The 25,812-nt window shown below is 37.7% G+C and overlaps 1 protein-coding gene across 1 annotated transcript in view; it reads left to right on the top strand.

Moving 5' to 3' along the window:
• The window catches only part of SHROOM4 (shroom family member 4), a 219,176-nt gene that overhangs the window by 115,001 nt on the left and 78,363 nt on the right, over window positions 1-25,812 (top strand). Inside the window, exon 2 of the mRNA XM_032756961.2 lies at window positions 3,054-3,205. Within this exon, the coding sequence (XP_032612852.1) occupies window positions 3,054-3,205 (152 nt within the window). The remainder of the gene's footprint in view (window positions 1-3,053; window positions 3,206-25,812) is intronic.

Below are 25,812 nucleotides of genomic sequence, written 5' to 3'. Positions count from 1 at the left end.
TACAGCCCCTCAAACAGGGTATTTTAATTTCAACAAGTTTGTTGATTCACACCTTTCCAGGGCCCCAGCCAGAGTTAGGAGGAGGGAGGTGGGAAGGGGAAAACAAAACCTTTTACAGAAGAATATACATATCATCTTTCGCCCCTCCATCCCCCTTCTCCCTTCCTCTCATTCATTTTTCCTTCCTTCCTTTCCTTTTTTTATTGATAGAAACATGAACATCTGCTTTGTCTTCCATATAAACAAATATGTGGCTGAGACATTGACCTATAGAACTGGCTGTAAGGAGGCCAAACAATAAATAGAAGACATGCTAGATCTCAGAAATCTAGAGGTAGAGTGGGGAGGAGAAAGACCAGTGAGCAGTAATTTAAAAAGGACCAAAAAGTCTGAAAGAGTATAGAGTCCATTGCACAGCTCAGTAAATACCCTGGGTCTGGAAAAGGGCTAGTCTGGGGTATAGTTGAAGGGATCTTCAACCAAATGGAGTCTTACTTCCTGATCTGGACCCTTCTGAACTCTTGGATTATGCTGGGGACCCAAAATTTGCTGGGTTTTTGTCTGAGCATCTTCAGACTTGTACTAAAGTAGGATTATTTCACTTAACATATCTGTTAAGGAGGAGGATGCTGGTGACTGAGAAGGGGCATGGAACAAAAAAAAGGGGTATGAACAGTTGGCCTGATGCTGTAGTCCAAGGAGTCTGTGCAAGGACTCAGATAGTGGCAGCTGAAGGAGCAGTAAGGAATGCCAAATGCCTGAGCTTTTGCTACAGCAATAATTAAGCATTTTAGTTTAAAAGGTTTCCCCCTTTTATCTTTTGGTCTAGAATAAACAGAGATCTTGCTGCTGTAACAGAGTGTTTAATTAACGAAAGATGGTACTTAATACGTATTGAGGGGAAGACTTGCTATGGGTAACAGTAATATGCATAATTAAGTTGTATGAATTAAAAATAATGGGTAGAGTGAATTAAGACTAATGTACATCAACAGGGAAAATCTATTAGCATTCATTAGTTAGACTTCTGTTTGTGGTTCTTTGTTAGCCTCAGGAAACTCTTTCAAATGGCTGATCCCTGTTGAAAGTTCTGACCGGTGCTAAGGGCCTTCTATGGATGCCAAAGGAATGAGTCATTCAAATAGAACTTCTGAAATTCAAGTACAGCACTTTCCTTTTCTCTCTCTCTCTCTTTTTCTTGGCAGCAGGCAGCAGTGACTGTGAAGTAATAATGATAATGACAATGGAAATAAGAGTGTAATCCTGATTAATTTGCTGAGAGTTGTTCCCCATTTACCAATATTGGCTTGTTTGGTGTTGAGTGTGGCCCAGGTACCAGAACAAAGGCATATATATTCAATGTCACTTGGCTAACCTATGATTTGTCAGACAAAGGTTAATTTTTTTAAAAAAAGTTGGGTTAGCAGCAATAAATGTAATAACATTCTGTGATTTAACTCAGAAGTTCAATTTATTTGATGGAGTTTAAAAAATCCTGAACTTAAATTTTTCTCTGCACTCAGGAGGTCTCATCTGCCAAATTGCACATGATCTGGCCAACCTAAAGCTCAACAATATTATAACTTCCATGGTGTGGGGAAAGATGGAGGGGACATTATGAAAGACTGAGAGAGAGATTGGAACAAGAGTAGAAGTGTAAAAATACCTCCAGTGAATACCAGCCCTTAATTGCCCCATTTAGAGTCTGCCATCCCCTAAGGACTATACAATTTAATTATCCTTACGTTCCCTTTCCCTGGAAACAAACAAAAACAACTCCTGATTACATCAGTGAGTTGGAGCCTTTTTTACCTGACCGTCTCAGTTGATAAATAAGCTGTAGACAGCGAATTTCTGCCCCTGAGGCTAGAAATTAGGAGCCTTGTTCATTTTTGTATCTCTAGCATGTAGCATGTTGTCCTGTGCATAATAGAAATGTGATTCAGTACTTAAGGAATGATTGATTAATGGATGGATGAGATGACTCCTTTCATGGATTATCATGGATGGAATTGATGTTCTAATAGGTAGAACTCACCTTCATGGTAAAATGAATGTAATAAAAATGAATGTATAAAATTAGCCATAAGCAAGGACCCCCAGGGACATTCTGCTTTGCTTTGCTTTTGCCTGCCCCAGTGGCTATTATTTCTGCCTTTGCTTTCAATACCCCTCAGTCTGACAATCTTCTTCCCCAGATTGCCCTGGTTAGTGGAAATTCTATAGGCTGTGTTGGAACAGTAAATACCCATATTTCCAGCTTTCTCTGAATGCTCACTGTGTGTCAGACACTAGAAGCACTGTGCTGGGCACATGTTGAAGAGACACAGATAAAGAAGCAGCTACATTGTACCTACTTGTATCTTTTGAATTTGCCATTCCACTCACAGAATGTTGAGCTGTAAGCCACTTTCCAGGTCTTCAGAGTCAACTCCCTTGTTATAATAATCAGAGCTCATATTAATTAAGGACTTACTGTTCTCAGATATTTACTATACTAACAACCCTGTGAGGTAGCTAGTCTTGTTATCTACATGTCACATAGGAGGGAATTGAGACACAGATGTTAAGTAACTTCCTAAGGGTCACACAGCTAGGAGGTAGCAGAGCTAGGATTCAAACTTACGTTTGTCAGACTTCAAAGCCTGCCCAAAGATAGTAAAGAGCTTACCAAAGGTCATTTTGATGGAGCCTAGCTCTTCTGGCTCTAATTTGTCTGCACGTTTTGGTAGGCCACGCTGCTGCTTTAGCCACACAGTAGGGTTCCTTCCAAGCATCAGTTTCTTATTTAGAAGTTCTAGTCTTCCCAGTTGGACTGCTCATTCCCCCAGTCAGGGATTGCATTATTTCCAAGTTGCCTCCTTCCTCAAAGGTTTGCCCAAGCTTTACCTTCAGTAAATAATGACGTGTGATCAGCACCTAAGCTACTCCCAGGAGCTGCCTGGAGCCATTCCCCAGTACTACTTGTGGCTCCAGGGTTGGAAGAAACAAGAAGAATTTTGGGGAGAAAGTCACCTCACTACCTGCTTTCTGTTTTGTTCTCTACAACACAGATTGAAGATGGAGGCAAGGCAGCTTTGTCCCAGAAGATGAGGACTGGTGATGAGCTGGTGAATATCAATGGCACTCCATTATATGGCTCCCGCCAAGAGGCCCTCATTCTCATCAAAGGCTCCTTCCGGATTCTCAAGCTGATTGTCAGGAGGTAAGGTACAGGGAGATTCTCCGTAAGGTGCAGAGGCCACTGAAACTTGGCTGGTAATAAAGCTCAATAGAGTCATGTCTCTATCAATATTATAAAGGAAAGAGGTGTTTCACTTGAATAGAATTCTGCAGACAACTGAAGCAGAATGGCACAGGAGAAAGAGCCTTTGGTTCAAATCCTGGCACTGCCACATAGACACATAATCTTGGATAAATTTATTTGTCCTCTGCAAGACTGTTTCCTTATTTGCTATAAAGAGGACTAAATTACTCATTTTATACCAAAGGGCTACCGAATCCAGTGTTTTTCAATCTCCTTCTTCATAATACACTATCATTCCTGAACCACATATCAATGGAGACTTAAAGAGCCCCTACTACAGCCATGGAGGCTGTAGCAAACTCTTAGAAACCCTTTCCTTGAGGATTGTACAGTCTAGCAGGGGACAAAATATACACATGTGACTAAGTAGCAGATATTTTTAAAGAAGGCAATAAAGGCTTGTGTGTGATTATCAAATGGATCGTTCAGACAGAAATTGCTATTAGAGAAAGAGATCACTGCAGAAGGGATTGATAGGGTAAGACTTCATAGAGGAAGTGGAATTTAAGCTAAAGGGTAAGTATAATTTGAAAAATAAACCATCAGAAGAGGAAGGCATTGCAGGTAAGTGCAGTGGCATAAGCAGAAGGAAGGGAAGGACATATTTGGGCACAGCCATTCTGCTACCACCAAAAGCATCTGCCTATTGGTGAACTTTCCACATGGCTTTTCTTTCATTTTGCTGCTGTGTCTTTGCTTTGTATTATTGGAGCTCAGCCTTCTCCCTTTCTATTGTTTTTTTTTTTTTCCCTTTATCGTATATACACACCTAAGTTTTTCCATCTTGCATCTTCCCACAATCTCACTTCTCCCTCTGGCTCCTGCCCCGTCTTTCTCCTTTTGTTCATACTCAGTCTCAAAGGAAGAGTCTATAGTCACTATCCCCACTTCTCCACCTGCCATTTAGCTTTCTACCCTCTGCAGCCAGAATTTGACCTCAGAACTCCACTGAAACTACTCTGTCAAAAGCTACAAATTAACGCCTAATTGTCAAAGTCAATGGGTTATTTTTCGTATTCATCATGTATGGCATTTAACATTATAGCTCTAGATTTTGCCCCCGCCTTCCTTTATGAAACTCAATACCAAAAATCTCACACAGCAACTCAATAGCAAAAACAACAACAACAACAACAACCAAAATCCAACTTAAAAATGGGCAAAGACATGAATAGATGTTTCTTAAAAGAAGACACACAAATGGCCAACAGCCATGTGAAAAAATGCTCAACATCACTAATCTTCAGGGAAATGAAAAAAAAAAACCACAATGAGATAGTATCTCACCCCAGTTAAAATGGCTTTTATAAAAAAAAAAATACTGGTAAGGATGTGGGAAAATGGGGAATCCTGGTACACTGTTGGTAGGAATGTGAAATAGTACAGCCACCACAGAAAACAGTATGGAGGTTTGGCAAAAAACTGAAAATAGAATTATCATATGACCTAGCAGTCCCCCTGCTGGGTACGTATTCAAAAGAAAGGAAATCAGCATATAAAAGAGATATCTGTACCCCCATGTTTATTGCAGCACTATTCACAATAAACAAGATATGGAATCAACCTAATCCATCAGTAGATGAATGGATAAGGAAAATGGGGAATACATATGCAATGGAATATGATTCATCCATAAAAAGAATGAAATCCTGTCATTTACAGCAACACAGATGGAACTGGAGGTCATTAAGTAAAATAAGGCAGGCCCAGAAAGACAAATATTACATGTTTTCAGTCATATGTAAAGGCTGAAAAGAGGGATCTCATGGAGATAGAGAATAGACTGGTGGTTGCTAGAGGCTGGGAAGTGGGGTGGTTGAAGAGAGGTTGATTGATGGGTATAAAAATACAGTTAGATAGAATGAATAAGATCTAGTGTTCAATAGTTTGGTAGGGTAACTATAGTTAACAATCTATTGTATATTTCAAAATAGCTAGTAGAGAAGAATTCATGTGTTCTCAACATAAAGAAAAGATAAATGTTTGAAGTGATGGATATCCCAATTTTCCTAATTTCATTATTACACATTATATGTATGTATCAGAATGATACATGCACCCCCAAAATATGTATAACTGTTACATGTTAATAAAAAAAAAAAAGCTCTTACTTTTTTTTTTTTTTTTTGAAATGGAGTTTTGCTCTGTCGCCCAGGCTGGAGTGCAGTAGCATGATCTCGGCTCACTGCAACCTCCGCCTCCCAGGTTCAAACAATTCCCCTGCCTCAGCCTGCTGAGTAACTGGATTACAGGCATGTACCACCACGCCTAGCTAATTTTTGTATTTTTAGTAGAGATGGAGTTTCACCATGTTGGCCAGGCTGGTTGCGAACTTCGGACCTCAAGTGATCCCCCTGCCTCAACCTCCCAAACGGCTGGGATTACATGCATAAGGCACTGCGCCCGGCCAAACCTCTTACTTTCAAGATAGTCAGTTTCCTTGTTCTTTTCCTACATCCCTGTCCATTTTTAAAAAACCAGGCTCTTTACTACCTGCTCTTCCTCTGACCATTCCTTAAATGTTGGTGTGTCCCATAGTTCCACCATTTTAAACTTAATGTACCCTGGAAAAATCTCACCCAGCCCTATAGCTTCAATTTATTTTCTGTATCTCCTATGCTCCAGACCATATAACCAACTTCCTCTTAGACATTTATACTTAAATGTGTCAGAGGTATTGCAAACACCACATTCCCCAAACCTAACACATGATCATCTTCTCCCAAGATCACTACCTATGACCAGGACCACTATGTATGTACTCAGCCAACCAAGTCAGAAACACAGAAGCCATCTTTAATTATTCCATTGTCCTCATGTTCTATATCCAAATGATTTATCCTGAAGAGAGAATATTTAAGGAGAAAGGCTTTGGACCTAGGAAGAATGAGGTTATTTAGGATCCCATTGACTTCTATTACCTGCTGGTACCTAAGATTAATCCATACCTGCCCATGTACATGGATAGGAGGTGACATGTTAAGTAATGCCTTATATAATAGATACATTATCACTGATTAAATCTTGGATTGGTCAAGATTTAGGTCTTAAATAAGACTTCTTGGAGGGGTAATTTGGTGAATTTGGAAGCGTTTTTGTTTTGGAGTTAGATATTCCCATGTTTGCAACTTCCTAGGTCTCTTATATGACAAATAATAATTCCTATATAATGGCATTATTATGATGATTAAATAAGATAATTTATGTAAAATGACTGTCACATAATGGGTTGTCAGTGAATTTCACTCCCATTTCTTTCCTTAGGGTCTAAAAGAAGCATAATTGGAATAACCAGACATTGTTAAATTGGGAGAGCATCAGAATGGTGGTGTGCTTTGCAGCCTAACCTGCAGAGAATGATGTGCTAAGGAATCATTAGGGGTGGCAATGATCTGAATAGGAAATAAAGGCCCCTGTGAGATGCTGGTTGTACAGAGACACCAGCACTTAGAGGGAGTGTGAACACTATCTAGAGTGTCTTCTGAGCCAGTCACAAGAATGAGAGTGTTCAGGTGTTTCACCCACTCATCTCGCCAGGGTGAGTTCCATGTCCTCTTTCCTCATACTGTAGCAACATCTGCCACTATCAGTCACATAGGAGTGGCTATAATTATGGGCTTGGACTAGCAGGGCCCTTTGGTTTTCATGGTGTGGCAGGTCCTATGGCTCCCGGAACCTGTATTTTCTACCCTTTTAGCCTCCCCATCTCAGCCCCTATTGGTGAAGGCGTTCAATGACATAATTTATTAGGTGATGCTGCCCTCTTGTGGAAAACTTAACCTTCACATGTGGACTACCCTGGGCACGGTATAGGAAATTAATTCCCTCTCGTTTAGTCCAAATTTTTCGTCAACTTTATGAAAGAGCTCTTAACACGTAAAAGAAGTGTGATTACCCTAAAATTTGTGAATTGTCAGCCTAGTGTTTTATACAGGTAGAAAGACTTTGGTTTGAGTAAACAATCAGCTGACAAAGATCCAACACTTAGCTTTAGGTCTGGGCTTGAGTCCTTTTGGTATGAATATAAACAGAAGGAACTTTAGAACATGGCCAATTCTGAAAAGCCAACCCAGCTCTTCCTCCTATATTGCTGTCTAGATAATGGTCAGCTAAATCAGAAATGCAGGTGTCACCCTCAACTCCCCTCTCACCCAATTCAATTAATTCCAAGTCTTGATGTTTTTAACCTGCTAAAGACCTCTTGGTTGCCTTTGTCTTAATCCAGTCGCTCATGATTTCTCACCTGGACTATTCTAAGAGCCTTCCCACTGGCTTCTCAGCTTTCAGTCTCACCTTTTCCTAATCAATCCATTCTCCAAATAGGTATTTGAGCATGTCACTTCTCTATTAGGAAAAAAAAAAATCAGGGACAATGGCCACGCAACCATGTTGATCCCAAGATACTCATTTTATATTGATTGATGATACAAACCGCATGGAAGATATTATATTTATGAACCATTTTTTTTTTTGCAAAAAACATGGCATCCAAATATATAAAGAAAAAAACTGTCAGCTATACAAAAAGTGATAGAAACTTCTGTATGGGAGACTTTAACATAATTTAATTGACAATAAAGTAGACCAAAATAAAGTACTTAGAAGATCTGAAAAACAATTCATTAGCTCTAATTAATACATTTTGAAAATTGTTTATAGACTGCATATTGTCTTTTCAAATATTGAGATAATATTTTTAAATGATCATATGTATGTCACAAAGAAAAGCTTTGCAAACTCTTTTTTTTTTTTTGAGATAGAGTCTTGCTCTGTTGCCCAGGCTAGAGTGCAGTGGCACGATCTTGGCTCACTGCAACCTCCGCCTCCCGGGTTCAAGAAATTCTCCTGCCTCAGCCTCCCAAGTAGCTGGGACTACAGGCGTGCACCACCACACCCAGATAATTTTTGTATTTTTAGTAGAGACAGGGCTTCACCATGTTGTCCAGGCTGGTCTTGAACTCCTGATCTCAAGTGATCTGCCCACCTTGGCCTCCCAAAGTGCTGGGATTACAGGCATGAGCCACCAAGCCCAGCCTGCACACTCTTAAGAGTAGAAATAGCTGATGATAATGTACAATGTTTACAATTTAAAAACAAATTTTAAAGTCTTCAATTACTTGAATATTTTAGATCACATTTATATGTGAATATTAGCACAAAGAAGCACTAGCAGACTAACAATAATAAAAATGAGATCATGACTTACCAAAACTTTGAGAATATTCAGAAGTAAATTCATAACCTTAAATATTTTATTATTAAAAATGAAGAATGAAATTAAATGACTAATAATTCAATATAATATGAAACCAAGGACTAGGTTTCTTTTCAGAGGGATGAATTAAATAGATAAGCCTTTAGCAAATTTAATCAAGAAAACAAAGATGAATTACCAATAAAATTTAAATGACAAATGGAATACAACAACAAAGGTTTTTTAAATTAAAGGCACACTACTATAATTGTACCTTAATATATTTGAAAATCTCAGAGAAATTAAAAATATCTAATAAAATATTAAATGCCAGAAATTATTGAGAAGTTGAAAACTAAATGGACATGTAACAGTAGAAACTTTGAAAACAATTATCAAAGAGAAACTTCCAGAAATACTTTAGGGACATCCAAAAATACTTTAGGACTTTAAGGGACAGATATTTTTATCTGTGAATTCCTTCAAATTTTCTAGAAATAGCCACGTTTAATTCTATAAGTATGTTATAGTATTGAAAATGTTGCAGAATTATTCACATTGTTTTTGAAGCTAGCATTACTCTGATACCAAAACCTGACAGACTGCTCTAAGAAAGAATATTCTATCCAGTTTGTAAATTTAGATGCAAAATATATACATGGAATTCTATGAAATCTAATTCAATAGTATAGGACAGTAACAATTCATTACAAGTATTAAAATAATTTTTAAAAGGCAAAATTTTGATTCTTACGCAGACAAAAAATGAACATGTTAAAGATTGTATTTCACTCATTAATGAGGAAAATGTAAAGTGTTACAACCAGTTCAAAGGAGAAGTCAAAGAATAACAAATTTAAAGGTAACAATAGACCACAGTAACCAATTAGAAGCTATATGAAGAAATATATGTCATTCGTAATGGGAACAAACTCATTAGCAATCAGGAATGCCCTTAAGAAATATGCATGAAAGAAAGAGGTTGTATATGGAGGAAATTACAAAAATGTACAGACAGAGAAAATGAACACAAGTAATTTTTGATGATGTGGGTAAAGTCTTAGGGTACTGTATTACTTTTTCTTACAAAAAGGCAAGATACAATTGAATGTACAGTATATCGACATATTCTGGTTTAGCCATGCTCTCCATAGACAACTTCCGAACCATCATTCCTCCACCCTCATGCAAGATTCCCTTCATTTTTGAAGCTCAAACAAGCAAGGATTATCACTCTCATTTCCTTACCAATGTCATTTATCAGCCTCCAGGTTATTCTTTCACTTCCATTTTAAAATTTATTTTAACTGATACATAGTACGTATTTATGGGGTACATAGTGGTTTTCCAGTGTGCAGTGTATAGTGATCAGATCAGAGTAATTAGCATATCCATTATCTCAAACATTTATCGTTTCTTTATGTTGGGAACATTCAATATCCTTTCTTCTAGTTATTTGAAAATATATAATACATTAATACCGACTATAGTCATCCTATAGTGGTATAGAGCACTAGAACTTATTCTTCCTATCTACTGTAATTTTGTATTATTTAACAAATCTCTATATATCCCTCCCTTCCCCCTACCTCCTCACTCTGTTCTACTCTTTACTTCTATGAGATCAATATTTTTAGCTTCCACGTATGAGTGAGAACATGTGGTGTTCAACTTTCTGTTCCTGGCTTATTTCACTTAACATAGCATCCTCCATGTTGCTGCAAATGACAGGATTTCATTCTTTTTATGGCTGAATAACACTCCATTGTGTATATATACCACATTTTCTTTATCCATTCATCTGTTTTTGAACACTTAGATTGATTTTATATCTCAGCTATTGTGGATACTGCTACAATAAATATGGGGTATAGATACTCTTTGATATATATATACACACATACATACATATATGCATATATTTTAAATGATTTGTGGAAAAAAGAATCGTATTTCATGATATGTGAAATTATATGAAACTCAAATGTAAGTGTCCATAAATAAAGTTTTATTGGAACAGAACTACACCTATTCATTTATGTACTATGTTTCTTTCATACTAAAATGGCAAAATTGAGTTGTGGCAGACTTGTGTGACACAAAAAGCCTAAAATATTTATTATTTGGCTCTATACAGAAAAAAAAAAATGACCCTTAGACTAGAACCATGAGGACAGGGGCTTCTGGTTCATTGTCGCGTTCTCAGCACCTAGTACACTCTATGACACATAGGAAGGACTCATCCTTATGTAGGGAAGTAGGAACTATGAGTAACTGGTTTTCTTGATAGTTATATTTTTCGTGGTCACTTAAATTGGCATATGACATTCCATTCAGTTTATTATGATTATGGATATTTGAAAGACTGTTTTTAAATAACTGATCAATTTTGGGTACACTGATCAAAAAGCAAAAAATCTAGTTTTTATTATATGAACCTGGTATCCAGATCCTGGACCAGCATTAAGATTATGAAAAGGAACTGCCACATCTTTGAGCCTTGTCTAAGCCACCTGCCAGCCTCCCTAGCTGTCTTGTCTTTGTTGTTGTCATAATACTCCTGCCATCTATAATTAAATGGAAGGGGTTACAACTGTTGAAACTTGTTAAAACTGAAGTTGTCCTACCATGTATTAATATACCAGAGATAGGAAGATGTTTACAGTTGGCACAGTGTTAGAGAAGTCCTGGAAAGGCAAGAGAGAGAAAAACAAAAACAATATAAAACAGAGGTGGGGTAAACTATGGTCTGTGGCCAAATCTGGCCTGCTAACTGGTTTTCCAATTAACATTTTATTGGAATAAAAGCAATTGGAGCAGGCATGCTCATCTATCTATGTGTTGTCTATAGCTGTTTAAAAAAAAAAAAAAACACCAAAATGGCAAAGTTGATTGGTTGCAACAGACACTATATGGTCTACAAAACCTAAAATATTTACTACCTGGCCCTTTACAGACTAAGTTTTCTGGCCCCTGGTATAAAGCATTCTCCAAAAAGAAGACCTTGAGGGTCTCTCTAAAGCTTAAAAAGACTGAAAGAGAACCATCGTAGTCTACAAGTGAGAATGAATAAAAAATCACAGAATATTTAAGCCAACAAACGTGGTAGGCAAACTGCTGGATTCTTGAGATTCAATTATTCTTTTGAATTTGGGCAATGATGTGGTTGGTATAGGGTAAAATGAATGGTATATGGGTTCCCACAAGTGTGTGTTTGCTTGCCTGCTTCCTTCTATTCACAAGATGTTTATTAAATGCTTACTTCCATCTAGATATGGAGTTAGCTGTTGGGGATACCATGGAGAATAACATAGACACATTCCCTGCCCACATGGAGCTTATAAATCTGTTGTGTTTGACTCTGGCATGACCCCTACAGGTTGTGTGACTTTGAGTAAGTTTATATAACCTCTTTTAGTCATTCTTTTCCCATCCGTATGATGAGAACACTAATGTCTCTCTTGCAAGTTTGTTATAATGATCAAAGGACATTATATACACACACATATAAAATATATACATATATTTTTCAAGTCATTCAAACAATATTGAAAACTATGTGCTAAGCACTATTTTAGGTATTAGTGATATATCAGTTAATAAAACAGATTTAAAAGAAAATCTTGCCTTCGTATAAATTACCTTTTAGGTAAATAAATGAAAGTACCTGAAACAGAGTAGCCATTTGGTAACTGCTCTTTTCTTTTTCCTAAGTAAAAGGAAGGCAGTACTTATCCTTCAGTACTGATTTTAGCAGGCAGTACAATACTGGTTAAAACTTCATCCAGCTGGGCGCGGGGACTCACGCCAGCACTTTGGGAGGCCGAGGCGGGCGGATCACGAGGTCAGGAGATCGCGACCATCCTGGCTAACACGGTGAAACCCCATCTCTACTAAAAATACAAAAAAAATTAGCCAGGCATGGTGGCGGGCACCTGTAGTCCCAGCTACTTGGGAGGCTGAGGCACAGGAGAATGGCGTGAACCCGGGAGGTGGAGCTTGCAGTGAGCCGAGATCTCACGCCACTGCACTCCAGCCTGGGCGACAGAGCCAGACTCTGTCTCAAAACAAACAAACAAAAAAACTTCATTACACAACTCATAGACCAGGTGTTATTATCAGTCACATAGTACGCTAATAATTGTCAATCATAATGATCATTAGGTTGGATAGCTCAAGTGAAAATGACTAGTTCTGAATTCATTCATTTCTCTTTTCTTAAATGTGCCTCTTTACCATTGTATACTATTTCTTGATCTAGAAAGTTATCTACCTCTCTTGCCAAAACAAAGGCCAAAGTCAAGCTTCAATCAAAAGAAAATGTACTGCTAGAGCTAAAAGAGGTTTCTGTAATCACCGTATTCAGTGACCTCATTTTATAGGTGAGAAGACTGAGGATTAGAATGAGAAAGGACTTTCCTAACGCCACACAGCGACAGAGGTAGACCAGACTAGAACCAGCAGCTTCTTCTTGCCACTCAAGGTTTCTTTCCACTGTTTCTGGGATGTTTCACATTTGCTACCTCCTCTAGGAAGCCTTTCTGTACTTGGGGGAAATGTCTCCTTTCTGTACCTAAAGTAAGTTTGTGATTCTAACCTTTGCCTTAACTTTTTCCTCTGCCAATTCATCTTTTATGAATTTATCCACTTTCAAAGGCTTCACCTTTCTCCTGGATATAGGAGACTGCCAGATCTCTCTCCCCAGCTTTCCCTTCTTCCTGAGCTCCAGACTTCCATTCCAAGGTGTACATTAACCCTTACCCAACCACCCCCCTCCAGTGTCCTAATATCTCTATTTCGGTCTATGGCATCTTTCCCATCCTTGTCAATCAAGCTCACAATAGTAGAATCCTCTTAAATTCCCTCTTTTATTCCCAGCAGTCCCCAAGTCCTTTCTGAGCTCCCTGTGCAGTGTTTCTAATATCCATCTCATCTATTTCCTTTTCCTTCATCCTGCTACTGCCAGGGACTCATTACCTCTTGTCTGGATGCCCTCCAACCCATTCTCTGCACTTCTGCCAAATTAATCTTCCTAAAGTACATCTCTGTATTTATTTCAATCAGCAGTAATTGTGCTTTGGGTAAATCTCATGAGTTATGAGGTCTCTATTGTGCTTAGCCTGGCTCATGTCATTCCCTTTCTCAAAAAAGCCCCAACTGCCTCCAGAAATAAGTCCAAATACTTCATCCCAGCATTTAAGACCCTGTATAGATGGATCTACATGACTTTTATTCTATCCTTATCTTTCTGAAACCCAAAAGGGTATATCTTAAAAGAGTTTACCTCCTCACTTGGACATACCCAATTTTTTCACAGGTGTCCTGGACCTCATTCTCCTCCACTTTTTAAAGAAATCTTGCTCCTTTAATTTCCACTCTCCCTTTTTCAGGCATTTTCAACCTGTACCTTTGTCTTGTCCTAGTTTTTTCCCCTAAGTCTACAAACCAGCTCAAGTCTCCCATTTTGAAAACATCTTTCCCAGACCTATAGTCATCTTTAGGTATTGTGCTTTTATCTTTCACAGGCAAACTACTTTGAAAAGCTGTTTTCACCCACTATTTCTACTCCTTCACCTTCCATTGACAAGCACAACCCATAACAATCTAACTTGGTGCCCCACCATATCCCTCAAGTGACTCTGGTCAGAATTACCAGTGACCTCTTAATTATTTAAAGCAATGAACTCCTTTTGGTTCCTGTGTTACTTCAGCTCTGTATTAGTGTCCTAGGGATGTCACAACAAAGTGACACAGACTGGGTACCTTAAAATAGCAGAGATTACATAGTTCAGGATACTGGAAGTCTGAAATCCAAGTGTCAGTAGGGCCATGCTCTCTCTGAAGGCTCTAGGGGAGGGTCCTTCCTTGATTCTTCCTAGCTTCTGGTGTTTACCAGCAACCCTAGGCATTCCTTGGCTTGTAGACATAGCACTCCAACCTCTGCCTCCATCTTCACATGGCCCTTTCCCCTGTGTCTCTGTGTGTCTGTGTCTATGTGGCCTTCTTATAAGGTCATCAGTCATTGGACTTAGGTCCTACCTTAGTCCAGTATGATTTCATAATAACTAATTACATCTGCAAAGGCTCTGTCTCCAAACAGCGTTGCATTCAAAGGTTCTGGGTAAACATGAGTTTTGCAGGGGCACCATTCAACTCAGTACAACTTCTCATCAGCACTTAACATTGTTGAACATTACTGTCTTCTAAAAATTTATCTTCCTTTGGCTCCAGTAACATTATGCTTCCCCTGGTTTTTCTTTGCTTTCTCTTGTCTATTCCTTTTTTATGGTTCCTCTTCCTCTACTTGCCCCTTATGTATTAATATTCGCCGAAGTTCTACACAAGTTTCTCTACTCTTCTAACACTATACATTCTGGGTGATTTAATTCATTCCATGATTTAATTTAGCAAATAAGACTTCTAAATCTCTCACTCCATCCCATACCTCGCTCCCATTTATACCACTTCTTTCTAGGTATCTTCATTTTTATACCCCACACGTATCTCCAAAACTCTATATGTTAAAGTCATTAACTTCTACCTCCAAACCCTGATAAAATCTGCTTCTCCTCCTGTGTGCCCCCATAAAGGTAAATAATTCACAGTGAACCCAGTTTTTTCAGCTCCTTATTGCTATATCTAATTGAGCAAGTCTTGGCCATTTTTATATATGCTGAAAATTTCTCAAACTTCTTCTCTCTTGTTTGCTCACTGCAAGTCTCTCAATTTGTTTACCTACCTCCAGTTTTGCCATGCTCCCTACCTCCTGAATTTATTCTCCACAGTGCAACCAGAGTCATCTTTTAAAATGCAAATCTCATCATGAAATCTTTACTCACCAAAACCCTTCAAAGTTCCCAACTGTGTTCAGGTTAAAATCCAAACTCCTTAGTTTGGTGAACAGGCCCCTTAAAACAGAATGCCTGTTTATCTCTGCCATCTCCACACAAGCCTGCACTTTATGTTATGGCCACATTGAACTGCTTATATTTCTCCAATGTATTAGTCAGGGTTCTCTAGAGGGACAGAACTAATAGGATATATATATGCACACACACATATATATAAAGGGGAGCTTATTTAGTATTAACTTACATGATCACAAGGTCTCACAATAGGCTGTCTGCAAGCTGAGGAGCAAGGAGAGCCAATCCGAGTCCCAAAACTGAAGAAATTGGAGTCCGATGTTCGAGGGCAGGAAGCATCCAGCATGGCAGAAAGATGTAGGCTGGGTGGCTAGGCCAGTCTCTGCTTCTCACGTTTTTCTGCCTGCTTTATATTTGCTGGCAGCTGATTAGATTGTGCCCACCAGATGAAGGGTGGTTCTGCCTTCCCCAGCCCACTGACTCAAATGTTAATTTCTTTTGGCAACACCCACACAGACACACCCAGGATCAATACTTTGTATCCTTCAATCCAATCAAGTTGACACTCAATATTAACCATCACATCCAGCTACAACATATTCTCTCATATCTCTGTGCCTTTTCACATTCTGCTCCTTCTTCCCAAAATGATGACTGCTCCTTCCTCTTCTTTGTTTAGCTAACTCTTATTCAACACTCAAGACTTGACCTAAGCTTTACCACTTCTAAGAAGTGTTAGGGTTGATATCCCCAGACTGTATTAAGCTTCCTCCCATAAACATCACCCTTTAATTTCCTCTATCTAGAATCATAACAGCCTGTTTACTTGTCTATTTCCCTCCTGTAAATTTTGGGCAGTGTCCATGTGTTGTTTATCCTCGTATCTTTAGTATAGTGATCATAGTGCTTAGCAGGGTTACATGCTCAATATTCATTGAATAGATAATTGAATGGAATGAATGTATGCCAGGCAAGGGCAGTAAGGATTATTGTAGTGAGGATTAGAGGCTGAGACTTTTAGGGGTATTGGGTTGTCAGGCATCCAAATACTTGAAAGCTGAGATGGTGGGTTCAGCAAAGGAAAGAGAGTCAAAGATGAGTGCAAGGTTTCTTGCCAAATTGGATTGAGTTAAAAGATACTAGTTACAAATGCTATTTATAAGAACTAGCATTTATTGAGTGCCTCTTAGACACTGAGCATTTGACTAGGTACTTTATATGCTTTATATCAAAAAGAAACAAAATAATGAGCTAGTTTTAGACATGTGGAATTTGAAGCATCTGTAAGACGTCCAAATATAAAGGACCAGTAGGCAGTTGTAACTATGGTTCTTGGGTACACAAAGAAAAAAATGACTCAATAATTAAATTGAAAGTTATTTGGGTCAATAGTAATTGAAGCCATGGGGATGGATGGGATCTTCCAGAAACCGTAATGTAGAGAAGAAAAGAAGACGATCAGGGACCAGATTCTGGGGGACATATGTGAGCTAAATACAAAGAGGGGAACCATTCATTCATTCATCTAACAAATATTTACTAGGGCCATAGTCTGTGTCGGGTACTATTTTAGGAACTGGGGGTATATCAGTGAACAAAATAGCCTTTTCCCTCATGGAGCTGATATTCTAACAGGAATGGGAGAAGTAGACAATAATCACAAATAGGCAAACATATTATATCTATTGCTGGTAAGTGCTACAAAGGAAAATAAAGCAATGCAAAGGCATATAAAATGACTAAATGTGGGTGTGGTAGGAACAGCAGGGGCAGGGGAGACTTTAGCTCATTCAGGGGAGACCTCTGTGAAGATATTTGAACCAAGAGTTAAATGATAAGAAAGAGGCAGCCATATAAAGATCTGGGGAGAAGAGTTTTCCAGCCAGAAGAATATCAAGTACAAAAGCCCTTAAATGGAAAAATACATGATGTATTCAAGGGTCAGAAAGAAAGCTTTAAAACTGGAGTGTAGTAAGCAAAGGAAGCATGAAAGGAGAGGAAGTCAGGGATATAATCACATAGGGCCTTGTAGGCTCTGCTAAGAAGTTCAAATGTATTCTATTTGCAGAGGGAAGCTGTTAGAGAGTTCTAAGCAGAACAGTGGTATGATTAGTTTTGGATTGGTAGATGATCACTGTGGCTGCTGTATGGAAAACAGACTGTAGGGGGCAGAGAGGAAGCAGGAAAACTTGTTAGGAGGCTACTTGGAATAATTCAAGCAAGAGATGGTAATGAGTCGGATTTGGATTTAATGATGGAGATGGTAAAAAGTTGTTAGATTTAGGATTTGTTTTGGAGGACTTGCTGATGGATCAAGTGTGAATTGGGCAGGGCTGTGACAGGGAATGGGTAGGCAAGGACTAAATGCTTCCTTGGGTTTTGACCTGAATAACTGGGTGGTACCATTTACTGAGGCGAGAAAGACTGGAGGAGAAACAAGTTTTATGGGTAACGGGAAGAAGTAGGAAAGAAGTAGCTTGGTTTTATACACATTAACTTTGTACGTGTAATGACAGGTCTATTGGACAGCTACATGCTAATGTTAACTAAGAAATTAGATAGAAGAGTCTAGAATTGAGAAAATAGGTCAAGGCTAAATATTTAAATTTTGGAGTCACCCTCTGATAAAGCTTTGATACCAGGTGAGAATATTAATGGGTTAAGTATATTATAAAATGGTATTATATTAATGTAAAAATTCCTGAATTTGATAATAGTACTGTAATTGTATAAGATAATTTCTGTCCTTAGGAAAGACCAACTGAAGTATTTAGAGGTAAAGGGGCATGAGGTCTGAAACTATCTCTGAAATGGATGAGTAAATACATACATGCATATTAATTTATGTGTCTAGAGAGAGAGGGAGTGAAAAAGCTAATGTGACAAAATGTAATCGGTGATTCTAGATAAAGGCTACACAGGAATTCCGTGTACTGTTCTTACAACTCTATCATACATTTTAAATTATTTCAAGGTAAAAAATATTTTTAAACCTAAGTTGGACCAGTTGAGGAGGCAGCCTCTAATTTTGGCAGGAGCTAAAAACGTGGACATTAAGAGGAAATTAAATCTTGATAAAATAAAGTTACGTTTAATTTTTTTAAGTGTAGGCAGCAAAGAGGAGAGGTCCTTGTATTGAGCCCTGGGATACTCCAATATTTAAAGATAGGGCAGATGAAGAAAAACCCAAAGAATAAGCTGAGGAGAAGTGGCCAGTGAGGTAGGAGAGAAACCAAATGAGAGTGGTATCCCACAATGCAAGTGAAGAAACTGATTCAAGAAAGAGGGAGTAGTCAGCTGTGTCAAATGTTGATGAGACATTGATTCTGAGAATTGACTATTGATTTTGGCAACATGAAAGTCATTGGCAACCCAGAGACAAAAGCCTGAATGGATTGTTTCATAAAAGAATGGACAGTGAAGCAGTGAAGGTAAAGTCTTTCTAGGAGTTTAGTTGTAAAAGGAGTAAAAAAATAGAGTGTTAAAAAAAGGAGTAAAAAAATAGAGTGTTAGCTAGAGAGGCAATTGGGATAAATATATGGTGATTTTTATTTGTTGGTTAATAAAATTAATTTTTAAAAGAAAGGAATAAGTTCCAGTGTCTGATAGCACAGTAGGGTGACTATAGTTATCAGTAACTTATTGTATATTTCAAAATAGCTTTAAGAGAAGATTTGGAATATTCTTAACATGAAGAAATGATAAATGTTTGGGTGATGGATATTCCAATTACTCTGATTTGATCATTACATATTATTTGCATGTATCACAATATCATGTACCCCCAAAGTATGTACAATTATTATGTATCTATAAAAATACATGCATACAAAACATTACGTATGTTAAAGGGACACATTCAATAAAAGTATATTAAACATAAGAGGGGAAATTTTAAAATCACAAATATTAAATATCTGACTGCTAATGGAAATAATTCAGTAGCAAGGGAGAAATTAATGGTATAGAAAAGAAATGGACAGCATAGACAAATATAATTGCAGCAGCAAGGTCCTTGGGAAGATCAGAGCAGAAGTGCGGAGTTGAACTTTGTTAAGAATAAGGATAATTCACCCATATTAAGAGTAGATAAGGCAAGGTAGGTTGGTGATGCAGTGGTGAAAAGAAGAGGAAGTTCTTTTCTCAATGCTTATCTTTTTAAATCAAACATAAGGAGAAGCTGTCTGCTGAGAGGAAGGGGAGAAAGTGGTGTAAAGGAGAGAAAGAAAGGGCACTCAGAAATGTAGGAGGAGACGTGGGAGAGTGGTGTCATGGAAACCAAGGATAGGGAGAGGATTTCAAGAAAAAGCAGTCCAACAATCAATAGTGCTGAATATTCTTGCATTTTGGTTGGATGAATATTGAAAAAGACTATTGAGTTTGCTAATTCAGAGGTTACTGGTTGACTTTGGCAGAAAAGGCTTTATTAAAACATTATGAGCAGAGGCCCAATTTCAGTGAAGAGTGAATGGGAGGTGAGCAATTGTATATGTAAACAATTTTCTTTAGAAAAGGAGGGTGGCAGGGGGTAAACTGGGGAGAGGGACCTATTTATCTCCTGTATTAGACTGTGAATTCCTTGAGAGAGAACATGTCAGATTCACTAGGGTATGACACTGCTAGTTTTCAACAAAAGTTGATTATGAGAGTGAATGAATAAGTTCTGCACCCAGATATATTCAACAAAATCTTCTAAGATGTTCTTCTGAGTTAGATCTGTTCTGCCAGACCCTTAAAACATGTGGTTAGAAAAAAATCACTGAAGAAGTACTTCTGTACCCTAGAGAAGTAGAAGAGAGGAGGTGACAGGATGTCATTGAAATGCAATTTGTGGTCTCTGGACACCTGCCCCACTGCCCAGTGTATAGGCAGAGACCTGGAAGGTCTGACCCCAGAACTGCAAGAAATTAGTTGGTGTTTTCTGCATAGGTTAGGAAATACTGAGATGGCTAGAAGTTATGGTGGGGTTGCAGTTTTGTCTGCTGTGTTTAGCTTAAGATTTAGTCAGCCATGGTGGAGAGGGGAGAGAATTTGGTATGATAGGCATATAGCTATATTTGAAGGATATAAATACAGCAGCGAAAGAGGAATTGCATAGAATGAGATCAGAGTAGATCAGAGCTTAATTAGATGAAATCCGGACAAGGGCTGTTTAGGCTGACTATCAGAGAAACCATCTTGATGCTGAAAATTACTGGAGCGTGGGCTAACCTTTGAGAGGAAATGGTGGAAACTTTGCCACTGAGTCATTTATAATTATTTACAATTATACAGGACAATTTCGTTGAAAAATAATGTAACATAATACAAGGAGTGGTTTTGCTCTGTTCCCAGGATGGACTGGATGTGACCTAATAACTTTTTCCTACGCTAATTTGGTTGATTGTGTCAGAGAAAAGATAGGTTGGTCATTTTGTTTTTCCTCTTTTGAATGACTCATACTTGAGTTGATCACAGCCATGCAACCAAAAGAATACTCACTGATTAGGCAGATAACAGAATGTAGAATGGGAAGTCAATAGGTTGACTTACAACTCAGACTTACCTAAAACTTGGAGAATTGGTCAGGAACCGATAAGGTTCCATAAAGCTAAGGCCTTGTGTTTTTCACCATTAATCTCCAGGACATGGCTTCAGAGCCTGGAATACAGTATTTGGTGAATAAACAAATAGTCGGTGAATGAATGCATGAATGTCACTTTGGGAAGAACACATAGGACCACCAGTATAAGATTAGCAGTGGACTGATAAGTTGGACGTCTGCCTTAATATCTCTGGGTCCATTTTCTCATCTCTTTCTCACTGATTTCTACTGAGGATGAAATGAGAGCATGCAGATACTTAGAATTTAGCATCTTTAGAAGTATTAGTTGTCTTTTCCCCTTTATTTTTCTAGACTCAATCTCACCAGTCAAATCAAACTTTATGTTTTACCACATTAGGAAGAGAGAAAATTATGTCTTTTATCTATTAAAAATCCTAGATATTGGTGTTGAGACATCTCAGATTAACATTAACCCAAACCACTGGCAATTGTAGAACAATTTTTAAAAACAATAAATAGCTAAGGCACTACCAGGTATGATACTCCTTCACTTTGCCTTTTATCAGCTCATCCCAAATCTTAATTTAAATTCACATAAAATGAAAATGTTCTCTAGAAGCATGTTTTCATCCTTGGGCCTCCCTCAGTATCCAAAATACTCAAGTCTGCCATTCTCAGGGATTAACTATAATTCCTACTATGTTTGCCATTGATATGTTCCTCTAGCCTTGACTATTGGAGCTAACCAGTGGGAAACTCCAACTTTACCTATTCAACATCTTTGCTTTCAGATTTCCTTCCACCATTCTTTGTCCTTCCACACCAGACAGAATTTATAGAAAAGGGAATAGCTTCATTAAGGAAGTGATGCCACTATGTATGTAAAAATCCCGTTTCTTTCTTTAAGCAGGAAATATTTTCTATTTTTATCCTTTGCATTACTTTTCTTCCTTCCACTTTGCTGCTTTTCAAGCTGGAATTAAGAGACACCAGTTTAATTTGGATACAATAACTGGACTTAATTAATATTCCGGTACAGCTCACTTCCTTTAACAACAGGGCCTGACACTTTTTTTTTCTCTGAAATGTTTTTTTTCAAGGGCTTATATCCCTTGCACAGAACAGAATGTTTTGAACAATATTTAAATGCAGTTTTTGATCAGAGAGTTAAAGTGATCCTATCATAATAGCTAAAGATGGGTACAAAGAATTTGGTGAGCAATCAAGGAAGTGCTATAAAATAATTAATGGATAGAAAAGTCATTCAAGTGAAGGCTTTGTGAAAGAATCAAGATTATTCAACCCAGAGAAGATAAAATTTTCAAGCCCTTAGAAATAGCCACTTGCCATGGATGGTTTCAAACACAAAAACAAAACAAAACCAAAGCAAAATTGCCGATTTAACTCATTTCACAGCCAATTTAATGTCCATAGGGGAGTTTTGCCTTGCAAAATAAATAAGCTGTGTATTTGATTCTTCATATATTTGTTTTGTAAGACAAGAAGAAGTGATTTAATAACTGCTTTTAAGGACTAGAAAAAAAATCTACTTTTCTAGAATACCAGGAATTGAATCCCGTAATCTTATCCACATCTTTTTCCCTGTCAACCCTAGGGCCTCCCATCAGCCACTTTATTGGTCTTGAAAAATCTATTTCTCCATGCTGTCCAGACTGGAAAACATAATTCCATGATACACACAATAAGGCATCTAACTGTTTTCTTTTTCCATTAAGACAGCACATGAAGAAACAGTATCATTTGTAGCAGGAAGGATTTTAGCTAGGTCTTCTAGAGAACTAAATCACTTTCTGCAGTCAGTAATAATTCACCAAAGAAAGCTATGGAATTTTCTTTACTGACTTCAGCAGATCCTTACCTCCCCAGACATGCTATGTGGAGACAGAAGAGAAGGGAGTTGGCAGCAATGGCTGAGAAATGGCAGCCTTTTCATCTCTTTGTCTTATTCAAGCCAGAGTTCTCTAAATGTTAATGCATTGAGGGGAATCTAAACTAGTTTTGTGAGGACCGAATGGCAGATAGTCAAAAAGGAACATTGGACTTTGCTCTATCAATTTTTTTTGTCTCTCAGACACCCAGCTTCTCAGTGTGCCCTTTCAGTATGTAACATAATTTACTACCATAGCATCAACTACTTGAATACCGATGCCTCACACATTTACGTCTCTAGTCCAGAACTATTTTCTCAATACTAACTTCATATTTCCAGTTGTCTGGAGGACATTTTTGCCAAGAAACACACGTACCTCAAACTCAATATGTTTTAATACTTTCCCCCCATCCAGAAACAAGAATGCCCTCTCCTCCTTTCCTGTTCCTGATCACATTTAATTGTCCTAGTCCTTTAAAGTAGGAATTCAAGAAGCATCTTGATCCCCTCTTCTCTCAGCTACCCACTTCACCTTTATCAAATCAGTTACCAAATCCTGTTGATTCTACCTCAGATATGTATTCATTCACATCTCATTTTTTAAAACTTTTATTGTAAGTTCAGGGGTACAAGTGAAGGTTTGTTACATAGATAAAGAGTTAATAGGTAAACTTGTGTCATGGGGGTTTGTTATACAGATTATTTCATCACCTAAATATTAAGCCTAGTACCCATTAGTTATTTTTGTTGATCTCTCCCTCCTCCCACCCTCCACCTTCCAAAAGGCCCCAGTGTGTGTTGTTCCCTTCTCTAAATGATGAGAACACATGGACAAATCTCATACATTTAGCCTCTTTGAACATATTAACCATTCCCTGAATACAGTGTCCTCTCATGACTCTGCCTTTGCAGATACTGTTCTCTTTGCTTGGAATAGTGTCCCACTCCTTCACCTGCTAAGTCTCTGCTCATTGTTAAAGGTTTCTGCTATGTATTACAAACTGTTCCTCATCCCTACAGGAGAGCTCCGTCCTCTGTGCACTTAACCACATCTCATCATAACTGTTAGTTTAGATATTGCTTTTCTCTACTAAACTATGATTTCCTTGAAGACAGGGGCTGCATTTTAATTATCTGTAAAGTCTCAGTATCTACAACATAATAGTCTATGTTAACAATTAATGAAAGAATGAATGATGTAACTCAAATCCAATTTATCAGTTTTTCCTTTGATGAATTAATATATACTTTTGGTGTCAAGTCTAAAAACTATTTTCAATGTCCTAGATCCCAAATCTTTTCTCCTATTTTTTTCTAAAATATTTATGTTTTACATTTACATTACCTCTACATTAAGTTTATGATCCATTCTGAGGTTTTGTGTGCATGTTTAAGTATGAGACTTAGGTCGAGGTTTGTTTTTAGGCCCGTTGTTGTCTCATTGTTATAGCACCATATGTTGAAAAGGCTATCTTTTTTTCCATTGAATTGCTTTTGTAACTTTGTCAAAAATAAGTTTGGCATATTTGTGTGGGTCTATTTCTGTGTTTTCTATTCGATTCCATTGATATATGTGTCTGACCCTCTACCAATACCATACAATCTTGACTGCTATAGTTATCAAAGTCTTGAAATTGGCTGCATAAATGTCTTCTTTTGAGAAGTGTCTGTTCATGTCCTTCACCCACTTTTTGATGGGGTTGTTTGTTTTTTTCTTGTAAATTTGTTTGAGTTCTTTGTAGATTCTGGATATTAGCCCTTTGTCGGATGAGTAGGTTGGAAAAATTTTCTCCCATTTTGTAGGTTGCCTGTTCACTCTGATGGTAGTTTCTTTTGCTGTGCAGAAGCTGTTTAGTTTAATTAGATCCCATTTGTCAATTTTGGCTTTTGTTGCCATTGCTTTTGGTGTTTTAGACATGAAGTCCTTGCCCACGCCTATGTCCGGAATGGTATTGCCTAAGTTTTCTTGTAGGGTTTTAATGGTTTCAGGTCTAACATTTAAGTCTTTAATCCATCTTGAATTAATTTTTGTATAAGGTGTAAGGGAGGGATCCAGTTTCAGCTTTCTACATATGGCTAGCCAGTTTTCCCAGCACCATTTATTAAATAGGGATTCCTTTCCCCATTTCTTGTTTTTGTCAGGTTTATCAAAGATCAGATAGTTGTTTGTATAGGTATTAGATATACATCATGTATCAGTTTATTGATATTGTCGTTTTACCAATTTGAAGTATAGTAACTTTACCTTTCTTTACATCTCTTTATGCTCCTCCTTTTATAATAAAATTATCTTAAATATTTCCTTTACATACATTTAGAACCACATCAATGTTATAATTTTTGCTTTCACCATCAAACATAACTTAGATAATTTAAGAGAAAAAGGAAATCCATTTTATTTACCCAAATACATACATACATATTTTCTATGTCATTTCTTCTTTCCTAATATTCCAGGAATCCTTCTTTTGTCATTTCCTTTCCATTTACAGAACTTCCTTCAGCCATACTTTTAAAATAGGTCCACCAGTGGTGAATGCTGTTAGTTTTGCCTCATCTGAGAATGTCCTGATGACTCCTTCATTCCTGAAGGATATTTTCTCTTGACATAGGATTCTGGATTGAAAGTTCTTTTCTTTCAGTAGTTGCAAAAAGTATTGTGCCACGTCCTCTGGCTCCATTGATTTCTGATGAGAAATATGATGTCATTCAAATTATTTTTCACATATCAGTAATGTGTCACTTCTTTCTCTCTGCTTTCAAGATTTTTTTCTTTGTCTTTAGCTTTCAGACTTTTGACTAAGATGTGTCTTGGTATGGATTTCTTTGGGTTTATCTTGTTGGGATTTTCTTACCTTCTTGAATCTTCAGGTTTATGTCTTTTGCCAAATTTGGGGAAGTTTTAGGTATTATTTGTTCGAGTATATTTTTAGTCTTGCTCTGCTTCTTCTCTCCTTCTAGTACTTCAGTGCTGTGAATGTTAGATCTTTTGGTATAGTCCCAAAGATC

The sequence above is a fragment of the Hylobates moloch genome, unplaced genomic scaffold (genome assembly GCF_009828535.3).
Source record: "Hylobates moloch isolate HMO894 unplaced genomic scaffold, HMol_V3 SCAFFOLD_7, whole genome shotgun sequence".
In the NCBI taxonomy this organism is placed as follows: domain Eukaryota; kingdom Metazoa; phylum Chordata; class Mammalia; order Primates; family Hylobatidae; genus Hylobates; species Hylobates moloch.
This window is presented reverse-complemented; position numbering and strand designations above follow the sequence as displayed.